Source organism: Danio rerio, chromosome 7, assembly GCF_052040795.2.
Source record: "Danio rerio strain M-AB ecotype USA chromosome 7, GRCz13ab, whole genome shotgun sequence".
In the NCBI taxonomy this organism is placed as follows: domain Eukaryota; kingdom Metazoa; phylum Chordata; class Actinopteri; order Cypriniformes; family Danionidae; genus Danio; species Danio rerio.
In genome coordinates this window covers 80,239,006-80,255,000 of record NC_141027.1, presented here as the reverse complement: position 1 = coordinate 80,255,000, position 15,995 = coordinate 80,239,006, and the positions used below count along the sequence as shown (strand labels likewise).

At 35.7% G+C, this 15,995-nt stretch overlaps 1 protein-coding gene across 7 annotated transcripts in view; it reads right to left on the bottom strand.

Annotated features, from left to right (window-relative positions):
• The window catches only part of arhgef40 (Rho guanine nucleotide exchange factor 40), a 93,821-nt gene that overhangs the window by 9,609 nt on the left and 68,217 nt on the right, over positions 1–15,995 (bottom strand). For 6 of the 7 annotated variants that reach the window (XR_015496545.1, XR_015496544.1, XR_015496543.1 and 3 more), the window contains 6 exons: positions 14,168–14,417; positions 10,836–10,925; positions 8,968–9,171; positions 5,862–6,041; positions 3,678–3,858; positions 2,019–2,129 (listed from right to left, as the gene is read on the bottom strand). Coding sequence is in view for 3 of the 7 variants with exons in the window: in XM_087262314.1 (XP_087118440.1) it covers positions 2,019–2,129; positions 3,678–3,858; positions 5,862–6,041; positions 8,968–9,171; positions 10,836–10,925; positions 14,168–14,417 (1,016 nt within the window). In the remaining 4 variants the exon portion in view is untranslated. The remainder of the gene's footprint in view (positions 1–2,018; positions 2,130–3,677; positions 3,859–5,861; positions 6,042–8,967; positions 9,172–10,835; positions 10,926–14,167; positions 14,418–15,995) is intronic. The other variant, XM_087262313.1, reaches the window with a different exon arrangement.

Below are 15,995 nucleotides of genomic sequence, written 5' to 3'. Positions count from 1 at the left end.
AGAAGTGTCTTGAAGAATATCTAGTCTAATATTATTTGCTGTCATCATGTTTTATGTATTAGAGATGAGTTATTAAAACTATTATGATTAGAAATGTGTTGAAGAAATCTGCTTTCCGCTAAACAGAAATTGGGAAAAAATAATTCAGGGGGGCAAATAACTCTGACTTTAACTGCGCACGCACGCACGCACGCACACACACACACACTATATGCTGTATATATGTACATATATACAGTGTATATACTATATATACACATACATACATACATACAGGGTGATTCAAAACGAATTTCCACAACTTTAAAAATCTGTATTTAATCAAAGAAACGATGAAACCTTTGGTAATTAATCAATGTGAAGAATAATTAAAGTTTTTTTCAGTAGCAATCAAGTTCATAGATGTTCAATATGAGCCCCTCCAGACACTTGAGTGACATCAACCCAAATGTTGTGGTATTCTTTTTGAATCACCCTGTAAAATAATAACAATAACAATAACAATAACAATAACAATAATAATAATAATAATAATAATAATAATAATAACGATAATAATAATAATAATAATAAAAATAATAACAACAACAATAATAATAATAATAATAATAATGATAATAATAATAATAATAATAACAATAATAACAACAACAACAATAATAATAATAATAATAACAATAATAACAACAACAATAATAATAATAATAATAATAACGATAATAATATTAATAATAATAATAATAATAATAACGATAATAATAATAATAATTAAAAAAAAAAAAATAATAATAATAATAATAATAATATATATATATATATATATACACATTCCCTTAATTTCTGTTTATCAGAGAGCAGATTTCTTCAACACATTTCTAATCATAATAGTGTTAATAACTCATCTCTAATAACTGATTTATTTTCTCTTTGTCATGATGACAGTAAATAATATTAGACTAGATATTCTTCAAGACACTTCTATACAGCTTAAAGAGACATTTAGAGGCTTCACTAGGGTAATTAGGGTAACTAGGCAGGTTAGGGTAATTAGGCAAGTTATTGTATAACGATGGTTTGTTCTGAAGACTATCGAGAAAATATAGCCTTAAGAGGCTAATAATATTGAGCTAAAAATGCTGTTTAAAAAATTAATAACTGCTTTTATTTTAGCCGAAATAAAACAAATCAGACTTTCTCCAAAAGAACAAACATTATCAGACACACTGTGAACATTTCCTGAATCTGTTCAACATCATTTTGGATATTTTATAAAAAAAATAAATAAATAAAAAAAACTTCAAAGGTGTGTGAATAATTCTGACTTCAGCTGTATATAAATATATATGTGTGTGTGTGTGTGTCTGTGTGTGTGTGTGTGTGTGTGTGTGAGTTGTGAGCATGTGTAGCTTGTATTCCTTGTGATGTGTAAATCACAAATATCATATAAATAATAGAAACACCAGTATATTTTGACCTTTTGGTGGCGTTTCTTTCATGGGAAAAACGGCTCACAAATCACACAAAACGAAATATTTTGGACATGAAAAAGTGGAAGAATTAAAGAAAAAGCAGAGGGAGAGAATATCTTCTCTATAGTCTACGTACAGCCTTAACTGGTACATACTGTAGGTATGAATAAATGGTTGTGTTTTAATGGTGTGAATTAATGTGTGTGTGTATGTGTGTGTGTGTGTGTGTGTGTGTGTGCTGGTTTAGCTATACTTGTAAACGCCCAATAGTTCTCACTAACATAGCTCGATTTTTAATCAAAACAACCCACTAATGAGGACATTTCACTAATTAAAAGTGCTTATAAGTCATGTTGTATTAGTGTTTAATGACGTGCAGTTGTGTCTGTGAGGGTTGGATTAGGGGTAGAGTACAGTTTAGGCTACAGACAGCACTGATAACCCGATATAAAAACAATGGCGGTGTATGTAATATCCACTCTAAGATCGTGAAACAAACATGTGTGTGTGTGTGTGTGTGTGTGTGTGTGTGTGTGTGTGTGTACGTACCTCTGTCATTCAGGCTGGAGCTGGAGTCCAGTTCTGCAGACTGAGCTCCAGTCACATCCAGTAACAGCTTACTGGAAATCCCCATGCAGAGAGACTCCTTCAGACACAACTCTACACACACACACACACACTCCAGTCAGTTACAGCAGGCAATGAATACACACTTCACACTCACATGTCCTTCGTTAAGTCTGAAGCAACTGCTTAACTTTCCAAAATAAGCTGTTAACACACTTTATAATTCATTCATTCATTTTTATTCAGCTTGGACTCTTATTTATCAGGGGTCGCCACAGCGGAAGGAACCGCCAACTATTCCAGCATATGTTTTAGACAGCTGATGCCCTTTAAGCTGCAACCCAGCACTGGAAAACACCCATACCCACTCATTCACACAGTGTAATTAAACAGCCTTTTAGTGTTGTCTTAATTATACATAAATAACTGGGTCAATAACTGCACAGTATTTGTATTTAAGAGCTCATTAATTAGGCAGGACGAGCACTTACTTCATTAAGCACAACTCAGTGGTGTTTAACTAATGGCTTTTTGACAGCTAACCCTGATGCTGAATGTCCAGAATCATGTTGAACACGTTCAGCTCCCTGCTCGACAAGACGTCAGTGTTTTGGGCACACACGAAAGCAAACTACTGAATCCGGAGAGGCATCTGTACAAGTAAACTGGTGATTTAGAGACAATGATGAGCTCAGGTGAATGTGTGAAACATGTTCGGTTTATAAACATCACTGACATGTGGCAATTTCTAACCTTTAAAGTTCAGGACTGCAATATTAAACGGTCAGCTCACCCTAAACTGGGAATCTGTTCATGTTTACTCAAGTCGTCTCTGTTTCGACAATGTTTGTATGTCTCAGTGTGTCTATGGAGGATGAGGGAGCTCTCTATTTCAGCTCAAATATCTAAACTTGTGTTCTGAAGACGAACGAAGGTCTCTGGGTTTGTGATTGACATGAGGGTGAGTAATTATAGTTGGCATGAAGCATTAGTTAAGATTGTGACATACAATACATCCCACTGAAGCAGTCCTGATTTGAGACACAAATGTATGGGTGTTGCTAACAAAATGGAAGAAGACTGAGGATTGGATGAAAGCAGGGCAGAAACAAGACCTGCACCTGCACTGGACTTATAGCCTTGTAAGTGTACATGACTGAAGCTCCACCTTAAAGGACGGATAGTTCCACCTTAAATGACTGATAACTCTGCCTTATATAACTGATAGCTCCGCCCTAAAGGACATATAGCTCCGACCAAAATGACTGATAGCGCCACCTTAAATGACTGATAGCTCTGCCCTAAAGGACTGAAAGCTCCACCTTAAATAACTGTTAGCTCCACCTTAAATTACCAATAGCTCTGCCCAAAATGACTGATAGCGCCACCTTAAATAATTTATAGCACCACCTTAAATCACTGATAGCTCCACCTCAAAGGTCTGAAAGCTCCGGCTTAAATGACTGTTAGCTCCGCCTTAAATTACTAATAGCTCCGCCCAAAATGACAGATAGCAGCACCTTAAATGACTGATAGCTCCGTCTTAATATACTAATAGTTACGCCTTAAATCACTGATAGCTCTGCCTTGAATGACTGATTGTGTGTGTGAGTGTGTGTGTGTGTGTGTGTGTGTGCTGACCGGTGTTGTGCATGGCGTGTGTCCACAGCAGCTGGGCGATGTCGTGTGTCCAGCTCTCTCTGTCCTGATGGCTGGCAGTCTGCAGGGTCAGACAGTCCCGGGTTCGAGACGCCTGTCGAACCCAAACCTCGAATCTCAGGCCGTCCTCACCGACACTCTGAGTGAGACCCATTTCACCTGTCTGCGAAAACACAACCCATGAATGTGTGTGTGTGTGTGTGTGTGAGGTTATTACAGTTTAACATTTTTTAAAAGGCTCTTTTCGCCCTAAATAACTGATAGCTCCTCCTTAAAAGACTGATAGCTCCGCCTTAAATGTCTGGTAACTCCACCCTAAATAACTGAAAGCTCCACCTTAAATGTCTGATAGCTCCACCCTAAATGACTGATAGCTCCACCCTAAATGACTGATAACACCACCCTAAATGACTGATAGCTCCACCCTAAATAACTGATAGCTCCACCCTAAATGACTGATAACATCACCCTAAATGACTGATAGCTCCATCCTAAATAACTGATAACACCACCCTAAATGACTGATAACTCCACCCCAAATGACTGATAACTCCACTCTAAATGTCTGGTAACTCCACCCTAAATAACTGAAAGCTCCACCTTAAATGTCTGATAGCTCCACCCTAAATTACTGATAGCTCCACCCTAAATGACTGATAGCTCCACTCTAAATGACTGATAACACCACCCTAAATGACTGTTAGCTCCACTCTAAATGACTGATGACTCCACCCTAAATGACTGATAGCTCCACCCTAAATAACTGATAGCTCCACCCTAAATGACTGATAACATCACCCTAAATGACTGATAGCTACACCCTAAATAACTGATAACACCACCCTAAATGACTGATAACTCCACCCCAAATGACTGATAACACCACCCTAAATGACTGATAGCTCCACCCTGAATGACTGATAACTCCACCCTAAATAACTGATAGCTCCACTCTAAATGACTGATAACTCCACCCTAAACGACTGATAACACCACCCTAAATGACTGATAACTCCACCCTAAATGACTGATAGCTCCACCCTAAATGACTGATAACTCCACCCTAAACGACTGATAACACCACCCTAAATGACTGATAGCTCCACCCTAAATGACTGATAGCTCCACCCTAAACGACTGATAGCTCCACCCTAAATGACTGATGACTCCACCCTAAATGACTGATAACAGCACCCTAAATGACTGATAGCTCCACCCTAAATGACTGATAACTCCACCCTAAATGACTGATAGCTCCACCCTAAATGACTGATAACTCCACCCTAAATGACTGAGAGCTCCACCCCAAATGACTGATAGCTCCCCCCTAAATGACAGACAACTACACTCTAAATGACTGATAACTCCACCCTAAATGACTGATAGCTCTGCCCTAAATGACTGATAACTCCACCCTAAATGACTGATAGCTCCGCCCTAAATGACTAATAGCTCCACCCCAAATGACTGATAGCTCCCCCCTAAATGACAGACAACTACACCCTAAATGACTGATAACTCCACTCTAAATGACTGAAAACACCACCCTAAATGACTGATAACTCCACCCTAAACGACTGATAGCTCCACCCTAAATGACTGATAACTCCACCCTAAACGACTGATAGCTCCACCCTAAATGACTGATAACTCCACCCTAAATGACTGATAGCTCCACCCTAAACGACTGATAGCTCCACCCTAAATGACTGATAACTCCACCCTAAATGACTGATAATTCCACCCTAAACGACTGATAGCTCCACCCTAAATGACTAATAGCTCCACTCTAAATGAATGAAAACACCCTAAATGACTGATAACTCCACCCTAAATGACTGATAACTCCACCCTAAATGACTGATAGCTCCACCCTAAATGACTGACAACTCCACCCTAAACAACTGATTGCTCCACCCTAAATGACTGATAACTCCACCCTAAACGACTGATAGCTCCACCCTAAATGAGTAATAGCTCCACCCTAAATGAATGATAGCTCCACCCTAAAAGGCTTATAACTCCACCCTAAATGACTAATAGATCCGCCCTAAATATCTGATAGCATGACCCTAAAAGACTGATAGTGTGTTTGTGTGTGTGTGTGTGTATGTATTTGTGCATGTGTGTTTGTCTATGTGTGTGTGTGTGTGTGTGTGTGTGTACCTTAATGCTGTGTTTGAAGCTATACACACTGTTTCCCGGGTTTGGTGTCTTGTGTTTGGTGAAGATCATGAAGTTCTGATACAGGAAAACATTCCTGACGCCCGTTTTCTTGCGTCGTCCTCCACCACACACACACAGCTCACCCTGACGCACCAGATCTCCACGCTCGGCCACTGGGATCTGACACACATGCGCACACACACACACACACACACACATAGACATAAATATGTCAATTAAAATGGACAGAATGTGTGGCCAACACAGTGAACATTTCAATTTCCTTTGCTTTAGTCCCTATCAGGGAACGCCACAGTGGAATGAACCGTCAACAATTCCAGCATATGTTCTACACAGTGAATGCCCTTTTAGCTGCAACCCAGTACTGGGAAATACCCATACACTACAGTCAATTCAGTTCATCAATTCTTCCTATAGCGCATGTGACCCAGCCGGGACTTAAACCAGCAACCTTCTTGCTCTGAGGCCACAGTGCTGACCACTGAGCCACCCCTATATATATATATATAAACAAAAGAAGAAAGAGTTCAATAAATGCACTTTAATTCCCTGCAGATTAAAACTCCTGAAATGAGAACTCAGTGTTTTGAAAGGGTCATGAAAACACATATTTAGAGCTGTTAGCAGATATGAGCGTGTGGCGCATTAATAAAAGAGTGCTATCACACTGTTATTTGTGCTTTAGCATTAATATATTTGGCAGACGCGTTCATCAGAATGCAGCAGTACATGTGTTGGAGATCAGAGCGTTTCTGGCAGCATCTCAGTAACTGCACCATTACTGGAGTTATAATATTAGATAACCTTAACATATTGATAATGACAGTGTGGGTGAGTTACTGAATATGTGAATAATTCATCACTAATTACATCATTATGGCTGTGTTTAAATATCTTTTCTAATTGCTTTGTATTAAATATATACTCCACATAAATCCCAATGACGATAGAAAATTACAATAATAATAAAATTATAATTATTAAAATAATTAAAATTTTTATAATAATTTCAATGCAAAGACAATAAAAAATTATAATAATGACATGAATTATAATTATTAATATTTTTTTAATTTATAAAAATCTTAACACATAGACAATAACAATTTATAATAATTATAATTATTATTATTAAAATTATTATTTATAATAAACTCAATGCACGGACGATAGAAAATGTATAATAATGATATGAATTATAATTATTATTTTATACCTTATCATTATTAATAATTAATAATAATCACACTGCATAGACAATAAAAATTATAATAATCAATATTATTATTGTCATTAATAATAAACTCAATGCATAGATGATATAAATGTATAATAATTGTAAATATTATTATTATAATTATTATTAATATTTATAATAATTCTAATGCAAAGACAATAGAAATTTATAATAATGATATTAATTATAACTATTTTTTTATTATTTATAATAATCGTAATGCATAGACAACAAAAACGTATAACTATAATTATCATTATTAATAATATTATTTATAATAATCCAAAATGCTTAGACAATAGAAATGTATAATAACTATATGAATTATAATTATTAATTATATTTTATCATTGTTTATAATCACACTGCATAGACAATATAAATTTATTATAATGATAAAAAAATATATAATAATCAATATTATTATTGTCATTAATAATAAACCCAACGCACAGATGATAGAAATGTATAATAGTGATAAAAATTATTATCATTAATATTATTATATATAATAATTCTAATATACAATATAAATTTATTATAAATATTTAAATTATAATGACTAAAATTATTATGAATATTTATAATAATCTCAAGGCAGAGACAATAGAAATTTACAATAATGAAATGAATTTTAATAATCTTTAAAAAAATATTTGTAATAATCACTATGCATAAACAACAAAAACGTTTAATAAATATAATTATCATTATTAATATTCTTATTTACAATAAACCCAATGCATAGACAATATAAATGTGTAATAATTCTAAAGTTATTATTATTTATAATAATATTATTACTACTATTATTATTATTATTATTATTATTAATATTTATAATAATCCCAATGCAAAGACAACAAACATTTATAACAATGATATGAATTATAACTAATAATTTTTTATAATTATTATATATTATTTTATAATTATATATAATATTTATAACTAATAATCTTAATGCATAGTCAATAGAATATATGAATTATAATTATTAATTATTTGTTATTATTATTATGAATAATTAATAATAATCACCCAGCATAAACAATACAAATTTATTATAATAATAAAAATTTCAATAATCAATATTATTATTGTCATTTATAATAAACCCAACGCACAGACAATAGAAATGTATAATAATTATAATAAATATAAATTATTATATAATTATTTTTAATAATCCCAATGCAAACAGCATACATTACAGACTGTATAGTTCATAAAGTTCATATAAACATTTGCATATCATTTAGAGATATTACTGAAATTAACATTAAAACTCACAGATATTTACACACATTTACATAATTAAAGGGATAGTTCACCCAAAAATGAACATTCTGTCATCATTCACTCAACCTTCAGCGGTCACAAACCTGATGGGTTTCTATTTATGTCGATCGCAAAAGAAGATACTTTGAAAAATGCTGGAAACCGTTGACCATTGACTTTCATAGTATTTGTTCTATGGTTACAGTTTATAGTTATTGGTTGGTAACATTCTTCAAAGTATCTTCTTTTGTGTGCGACAGAAGAAAGAAAGTCTCATTTTTATGTGTACTGTCCCTTTAAATAAAAATATTTATTAATGGGGGAAAAAATTGTGGATTTCAGCAGGTGCGGTTTCAGTGCAAGAAATAAATTTTTTAATTAAATAAATATATTAATTAATTAAATAATTATATTAAATTAATAACTAAATTTAACTTAAAATAAAAAATACATCATTGTAATATGTATAGATAATATATGATAAATAAATAATTTAAATTGAATGATTAAAAAATAATGAATAATTTATAAATACATCATCAGTTAAATGATATATGCTGTTGTTACCGGACAGCCGCTGATGAGCTCACTGGCCCTCAGGTCTTCTCCGTGCCGATGGGCGTGTTTGATGATGGAGAGGGCGGAGTCAGAGCCGGGGTTAAGTCCGGCCAGTTCCTCCAGAGCCTGTGTGTACTGCTGGAGTCGCTGAAGAGGAGCCGAAAGACACTGCGGGAATGGAGGAGCAGGAACCAGAGACGAACACAGCTTCATCTGCACACACAGAGGGAGAAACACTCAATATAACACTGCTAGGCGGTTCATTGCACTGTGGTGACCCCTGAAAAATCACCCGCTTTGAATGTTATCGCTCGATTGACTGAATAAGCATTATCAGTGGTTACCAGCTGATAGATATGGGCTGCTAGTAGGCTCAGAAGGCTGTTATCATCCATCCAAATGGTTAACCAGATATCACATAAGCCTGTGGGCAGAAGCTAACAGGAATTATTCATATAATTTCTTAAATTTCCCATTAATAGTATTTTATCAATGTCTACCCCCGACCCTAAACCCAACCCTCACAGTAATCCAAAAGCAGATCTTGATTAGGAGTCTTCTCTCTTAGTATAGCTGAATAACCATGTGGATGGATGATAACAGCCTTCTGAGCCTACCCCTACTGGCCCACATCTAATACTAGCTGATGACCACTGATAATGGCCATTCAATCCAGTGATAACATTCGAAGCTGAGGGAAAGTGAGTGAGTGATAACACTGCCACAGAAAAGCAACATGAGCACTCTGCTGCCACCCTGCGTCCACAGACAGTACTGCAGCATGAACCAACTCACAATGGTGCAGTTTCTTCTACATCCGATAATAAACTGTAAAAGTAGGTAATATTTTAGTTTAAGGACAACTTATCAGTATTAATTAGTGCCTATAATTAATTATAAAGCACAAATTCTGCATGATAAATAATATAATATCTAAACCCAACTACTTAACTATTAATAAGCAGCAAATTAGGAGTTTATGAAGGCAAAAGTCTATACCATTAATGATTTATTAATAGCTAGAAGTGTTTCTTAAAATAAAGTGTGGCCAAAAATGCTTGCAGATAATATAATATTAGCCATTGTGTGCTGTTGATGATCTTTTCATGCACTCTGGGCTGATTTTGACCACACCTTTCTCTGTTTCGGCAAATGTTTGCTGACGAACCAGATTTTTACACATACTTCAGGAAAACGCTTTGATTAATTCAATGCACTCTGGGTGAATGGACTCCCCTTTGGTTATGTTGGGGGCTGTTTTTGCCCCATTGACTTCCATTATGATCACACTTATAGATGGCAAAGCCTTGACAGCATATAATCAAGCATTCTTGCTTAATGCTGGTTTTCCCTGTTGGGAAGAGGTAAACGTTTGTCATTTGTCAACTATTAACTAAAAATTAAATATCATATTGGAGAAAGATGTAGACTCAGTTAAACCTCTGATGGCTTATTAATCAATTGACCCATCACAGCAGCTTGATTGACATGCGATAGGGCCAATCACAACGCAGATATTCTACATAGACCATTTTGAGGGGTGTAAACAAAAACAACGGTCCCAACGTACTTCCTGTTTTACATTTTTAATTTCTATAGCTTTTGAGGATCCATAAAGAGCCACATATTGATAAATAATGCTATGATGGTTATAATTGAATCGCCTCTCGTTACAGATGTGAAATAGTTTGATAACAAGCTGGAAATGTTCATGAGCCAATGACACGACCACATTGAAATGGTCTGTAGACGGATGCAATATCCCTGCGGAAGTGATACTGAAAGCATGTTAGGCAGTGAGAAGGGGGCGGGGCTTTACCAAGAGTCATTTACATAAAACTAGATTGAAGCTGAATCATTAATTAATCCTCTCTCACCTTGAAGAAATCAGCAGCCTGACTGATGATCAGAGCGTCCGTCTCCGGCCTCATGCGGATATATTGGGAATACAGAAGAAACTGATCCTTCTGTGGAGAGACAGCATTCATAATGCATCACAACACCTCACAGCTTCATTGATTTCTAGTGACACTGTAAACAATGCTTTCCTTACTCAGAGTTTTTCCAAATATCTACAAACTCTTAAATCAAGAAGCGTTTTCTGGACAAGCAAAAAATACTGTGTTGCTTTCAGAAATCATGAGTCAAAATGAAGAGAGTTTAGCTTATATGGATAATAATGTAATCAAAATAATTAATATATATATATATTATATAGCCTTTGTCTTTGTCACAATGACAACTTTTCAAGACACTAGTATTGAGTTCAGTCACTCATTCATTCTGTTTTCGGCTTAGTTCCTTTATTATGCCAGGGTCGCCACGGCAGAATGAACTGCCAACATATGCAGCATACGTTTTACGCAGTGGATGCCCTTCCAGCTGCAACCCAGTAGTGGGAAACATCCATACACACTCATTAACGCATACACTGCGGTCAATTTTTAGCATTCCCAAGTCCCCTATAGTGCATATCTTAGGACTTATGAGGAAACCGGAGCACCAGGAGGAAACCCACGCCAACACGGGGAGAACATGCAAACTGCACACAGAAATGCCAACTGACTCGGGACCGACTAGCGACCTTGCTGTGAGACAATCGTGCTACCCATTGCGCCACCCTTAGTATTGAGTTTAAATACTTAGGTTAACTAGGCTAATTATTGGATGAGAGGTGTGATCTGTAGACAATAAAAAATGGGCTAATTATAGGTCCTTAAAATGGTTTAAATAAACTAAAGACTGCTTTTATTCCAACCAAATTAAACGAAATTAGAGTTTCAGAATAATATTACCAGGAGAAAAGAAAATAATAGTTATGAAAACAATATTACAGGGACTACTGTGAAAATGTCCTTGCTCTGGTAGACATTACTTGGGAAATATGTTAAAACAATAAGATCATTCACTAAGGGGTGATTAATTTCGACTTCAACGTTTCAAATCTTTATTTAAAATGTATTTATTTAATTTAGTGCTGTCAAAATTAGTGTGTTAACGCATGCAGTTGAAATAATTAACGCGTAAAAAAAAAATGAATGCAATTAACGAACTTGATGTTTTTTACTTCCTGTTGTGGTCGACGTGTGGAAAGAAATACGGATAAGACCAAGAAAGCCCTTTTTGAAGGCAAGTTTCAGTATAAAATAATTATTGTCGCATCACCAGGCTTTCATGCAATTTCAGGTGTTTCATTTATAACTTTCGACTTCTGTTTAAATGTAATTTGATACCGCATGGCGAACAAAAAGAAAAACCTCCGCACTTCGTGACTCGGTGGTCCTTTAAGGTAATCAAACCGCTGCTTACATGGTGGACTCTTAATAAGAGTGTTATCTTAATCATATTAAAATCGGAGAATTGGTGTCTTATGTAAATGTACTCAGAAAGTGCCAGATGAAGTCGCGAGCTGTCAAAGTCAGCACATTCCTCTGCCTTTCAGCATGCGCCCTCCAATGTTTCAGTAAGTTTTTATGTGTTTCCTCCTTAAACGCAACGAAGGTGTCTGCTTCGCGTTGTTGTGTCAGAATCCTTGACAAATACAGCCATACTTTAGAACGCTTAGTTTAAGCAAATTAAGCAAATCCTGCGGGCGTCATGTGTGTGTGTCTGTCTGTGTGTGTCTTTCAGGCCCGTGCACAGACCCTTACAGGAGCAGGTGCTGCAACATGATCGCAAAGTGATGAGCAAGTACCTACTGAGAGGGGCACCTAAGCCAATGAGGGCAGAGGGACAGAGGGGCAGTGGCTCTAGCCACTGGTCCACCCCCCCCTGTGCACGGCCCTGGTCTGTGTGTCTGTGCGTCACGCAAAATTGTTTCAACTTTATCATTCATGTTCTCAACTCACAGCAATACAACTTTACAATGAGTGCAACTGTTTGTATTCAATACTTTATTATTATTATGATTATAATTATAATTTTTCATTTTCCATATCTGCAATGTCTGTATTTTGGCATTTTTTTTGCAGTCCATTTAGAATCCAACATGGAAATCAATGTTTTCTTTATTGGCATTGATTGTTTTAAAATGAAAATGTCATTAACATGCCTGTTTTAATTTCTGTAATAAATATGGCTGTCAAGCCAGGATCTTGATGGTTTATTGTGGGTTTGTTGTTTAGGTAACACTTTACAATAAGGTTCATTAGTTAATGCATTTACTAAATTGAACTAATCATGAACAACACATGTACAGCATTTATTAATCATAATTCAACATTTACTAATGCATTATTAACATTCAAGTCCATGCTTGTTGACATTAGTGAATGCACCATGAGTTAACATGAACTAACAATGAACTACTGTATTTTCATTAACTAACTTTAGCCAACATGAACAAATACAGTAGTAAATGTGTTGTTCATTGTTTGTTCATGTAAGTAAATGCATTATTTAACATTAACTAATGAACCTTATTGTATAGTGTGACCATTGTTTACATGAATTACACAAATAAATTCTAATAAACAATTATATTTCAAATTTAAATAGTTTTTTTCTTGCGTTTACGTTCATTTCACATTTGAATAGCCAAAATTACAAGTTTCAGTCTTTAAATGTGATTAATCAAATTAATTAAACAAAAAAAAAAGTGTAATTAATTAGTTATTTTTTTAATCAAGCATTAATTTAATTACAAAATTTTAAATGTGAAAATACTGTGCTCTCAATACACACTTTATACCCTAAAGTCAATGCATTATTTTACATCACATCACAAAGTGTGGAGTTGAGACTAAAGGTTTAGGGTGTGATTTGGGACAGGGTTTAACCCTTGTGTGCTGTTGGGTCATTTTCATCAACTCTGGGCTGATTTTGAGTCTTCATTTGGCCACAACTTTCTCTGTGTTTCGGCTAATGTGAGGATTTTTGCTGACAAATCTGATTTGCACACATATTTTGAGAAAACTATTGAAAAAAAAAAAAACTCAACATTACACTCTTGATAAATTGACGCCCCTTTGCTTATGTTGGTGCTGTTTTCACCCCATTGACTTCCATTATAATGACTTTATTGACTGCAAAGACATGATAGCATGTACTCATGCATTCTTGATTGTTGCTGGTTTTCCCTGTCGGGAAGAGGAACAATGAGCCAGCCATTTGCAGTTGCTTATAATGAAAGCCAATGGGTCAAAAACAGCCCCCAACATAAGCAAAGGGGAGTCAATCTAAAGAGTTAAGATCATGAGGTGCTACTCACATATTTGGTGAAGCAGTCGGTCTGCTGCAGTGTCTGCGAGAGAGCGCCCTCCATGGCCGGCAGGAGTAACTGCGAGTGGAAAGCAGAAAGGCTTTTCCAGTTACAGAATAGCGACTCTGCTTTTCCTCTCAGAGCGGACGGGACGTCAGGAGACTCCAGCAGGGGCAGGTAGTTTTCCTCCACACCTTTAAGAACAGCCACGTACTGCCTCTCTGTGCTGACCAGCCGACACCACTGCAGATACAGCTTACTGCGGCGGACACAGATATGGAGAGATGATGAGATGTGCTCCTGAACTCAAAACATGCGCAAGAAGAGTTTGTGGTAACCCCTTAAAATAATGATCTATTAGTTAATGTTAGTGTATTTACTATTTATTTCTGTGTTTATTCATCTTTATTAAAGTTAGCTAATATTATTTAGGTTAAATAACGTTAGTTCATATTAACTCATGCAACTTTGGATTTTCATAATGCATCAGTTAATATTAAAGAATGATTATTAAATGCTGCACAAGATGACATATATCAGGGCTATTCAATTGGCGGCCCACGGGTCGAACCCGGCCCCCGAGGCAATTTGTTCTGGCCCTCCAAATAGTGTGACCAAGACATAAAAATAAATTTAGTTCAGTCGAAAAACGGCCGCTATAGCTATGAAGTGACGTGCGTCTGTTCAATTCAGTATGAGCTGCAGAGGCGCAGAGCGCAAGTCACCATAAGCAAGGAGTGCGGACAGCACATTTGGATATGTTTTGTAGAAAATGACTTTTGTACACTGCACTGTAATCATTAATAGGGATGCAACGATTAGCTGATTTCACTATTACCTGCACTTTAATTCGTCACAGTTAATTAATCGTAAAGGCTTCTCTAAGCCGCATTTCTGTTGCACGGAAAAGGAATGACAAGTTGCCAACTGTGCGCTAGTTTAAAGTTCCAAGTATGTACACCGAGGCTAATACGGACATCGGATTAACTATAGCAGCGGCCGTTCCCATATCACGTCTTTTCTGCTTGCAAGTTTGTTATTTCTAATGTAAGAATGACAATATGCATGTACAAGCGGAGTAACGTGCTTGCCTCTGTCCGGGCGCACGCAGTAGAAAACATCTCACAGAGAGAGCTGTGCGTGACTTTCAGTGCAATGTAAACAAAATATATGTTAGACGAGTTATTATTAAAATGATTATATACGCATGAACACAGATGATAACAACAGTTAATCTAAATAGCTACTTCCCTAATATAAAGCTTGTTGTTCTAAATTACATTAAACGTGATCACCGTGAAACCAGCATTATTCTTTAGACTATATCGTACAACCAAAATCTATAATGCTGCATCACTTATTGTTCTGCTGTTCAAAACATCACATATGAATGTGTCTGAATGTAGAAGAAGCCTACTCAAGCAATGCACTGCTTTTGTTGTGCAAAATACAACGGATGTTTGTAAACAAAAAAATTGGACAATGTAGTTGTTTTAAAATACAATATATTGACATTTTAATGTAGAAAAAGCTAACGTGGGTTTCTTTATGAGCACAAATACAGCATATGGGCTTAAGTCATTACTCATACAGCTAGTCATATCTCTCCGGCCCTTCGTTTGGGATGCTTTTCATAAACCGGCCCCCATGCCAAACTAATTGAATAGCCCTGCCATATATTAATAATATTAATCTATTCATAGTACATACATCGACTAGCATTACCCAATGGACCGTTATTTTAAAGTGTTGCTGAATTTGTTTCATGAAAACGTTGATTTTAGAGTGATTTATTTGTTTTAGACTTTTCAATTGTGGGTGTGGCTTATTGTGGGGG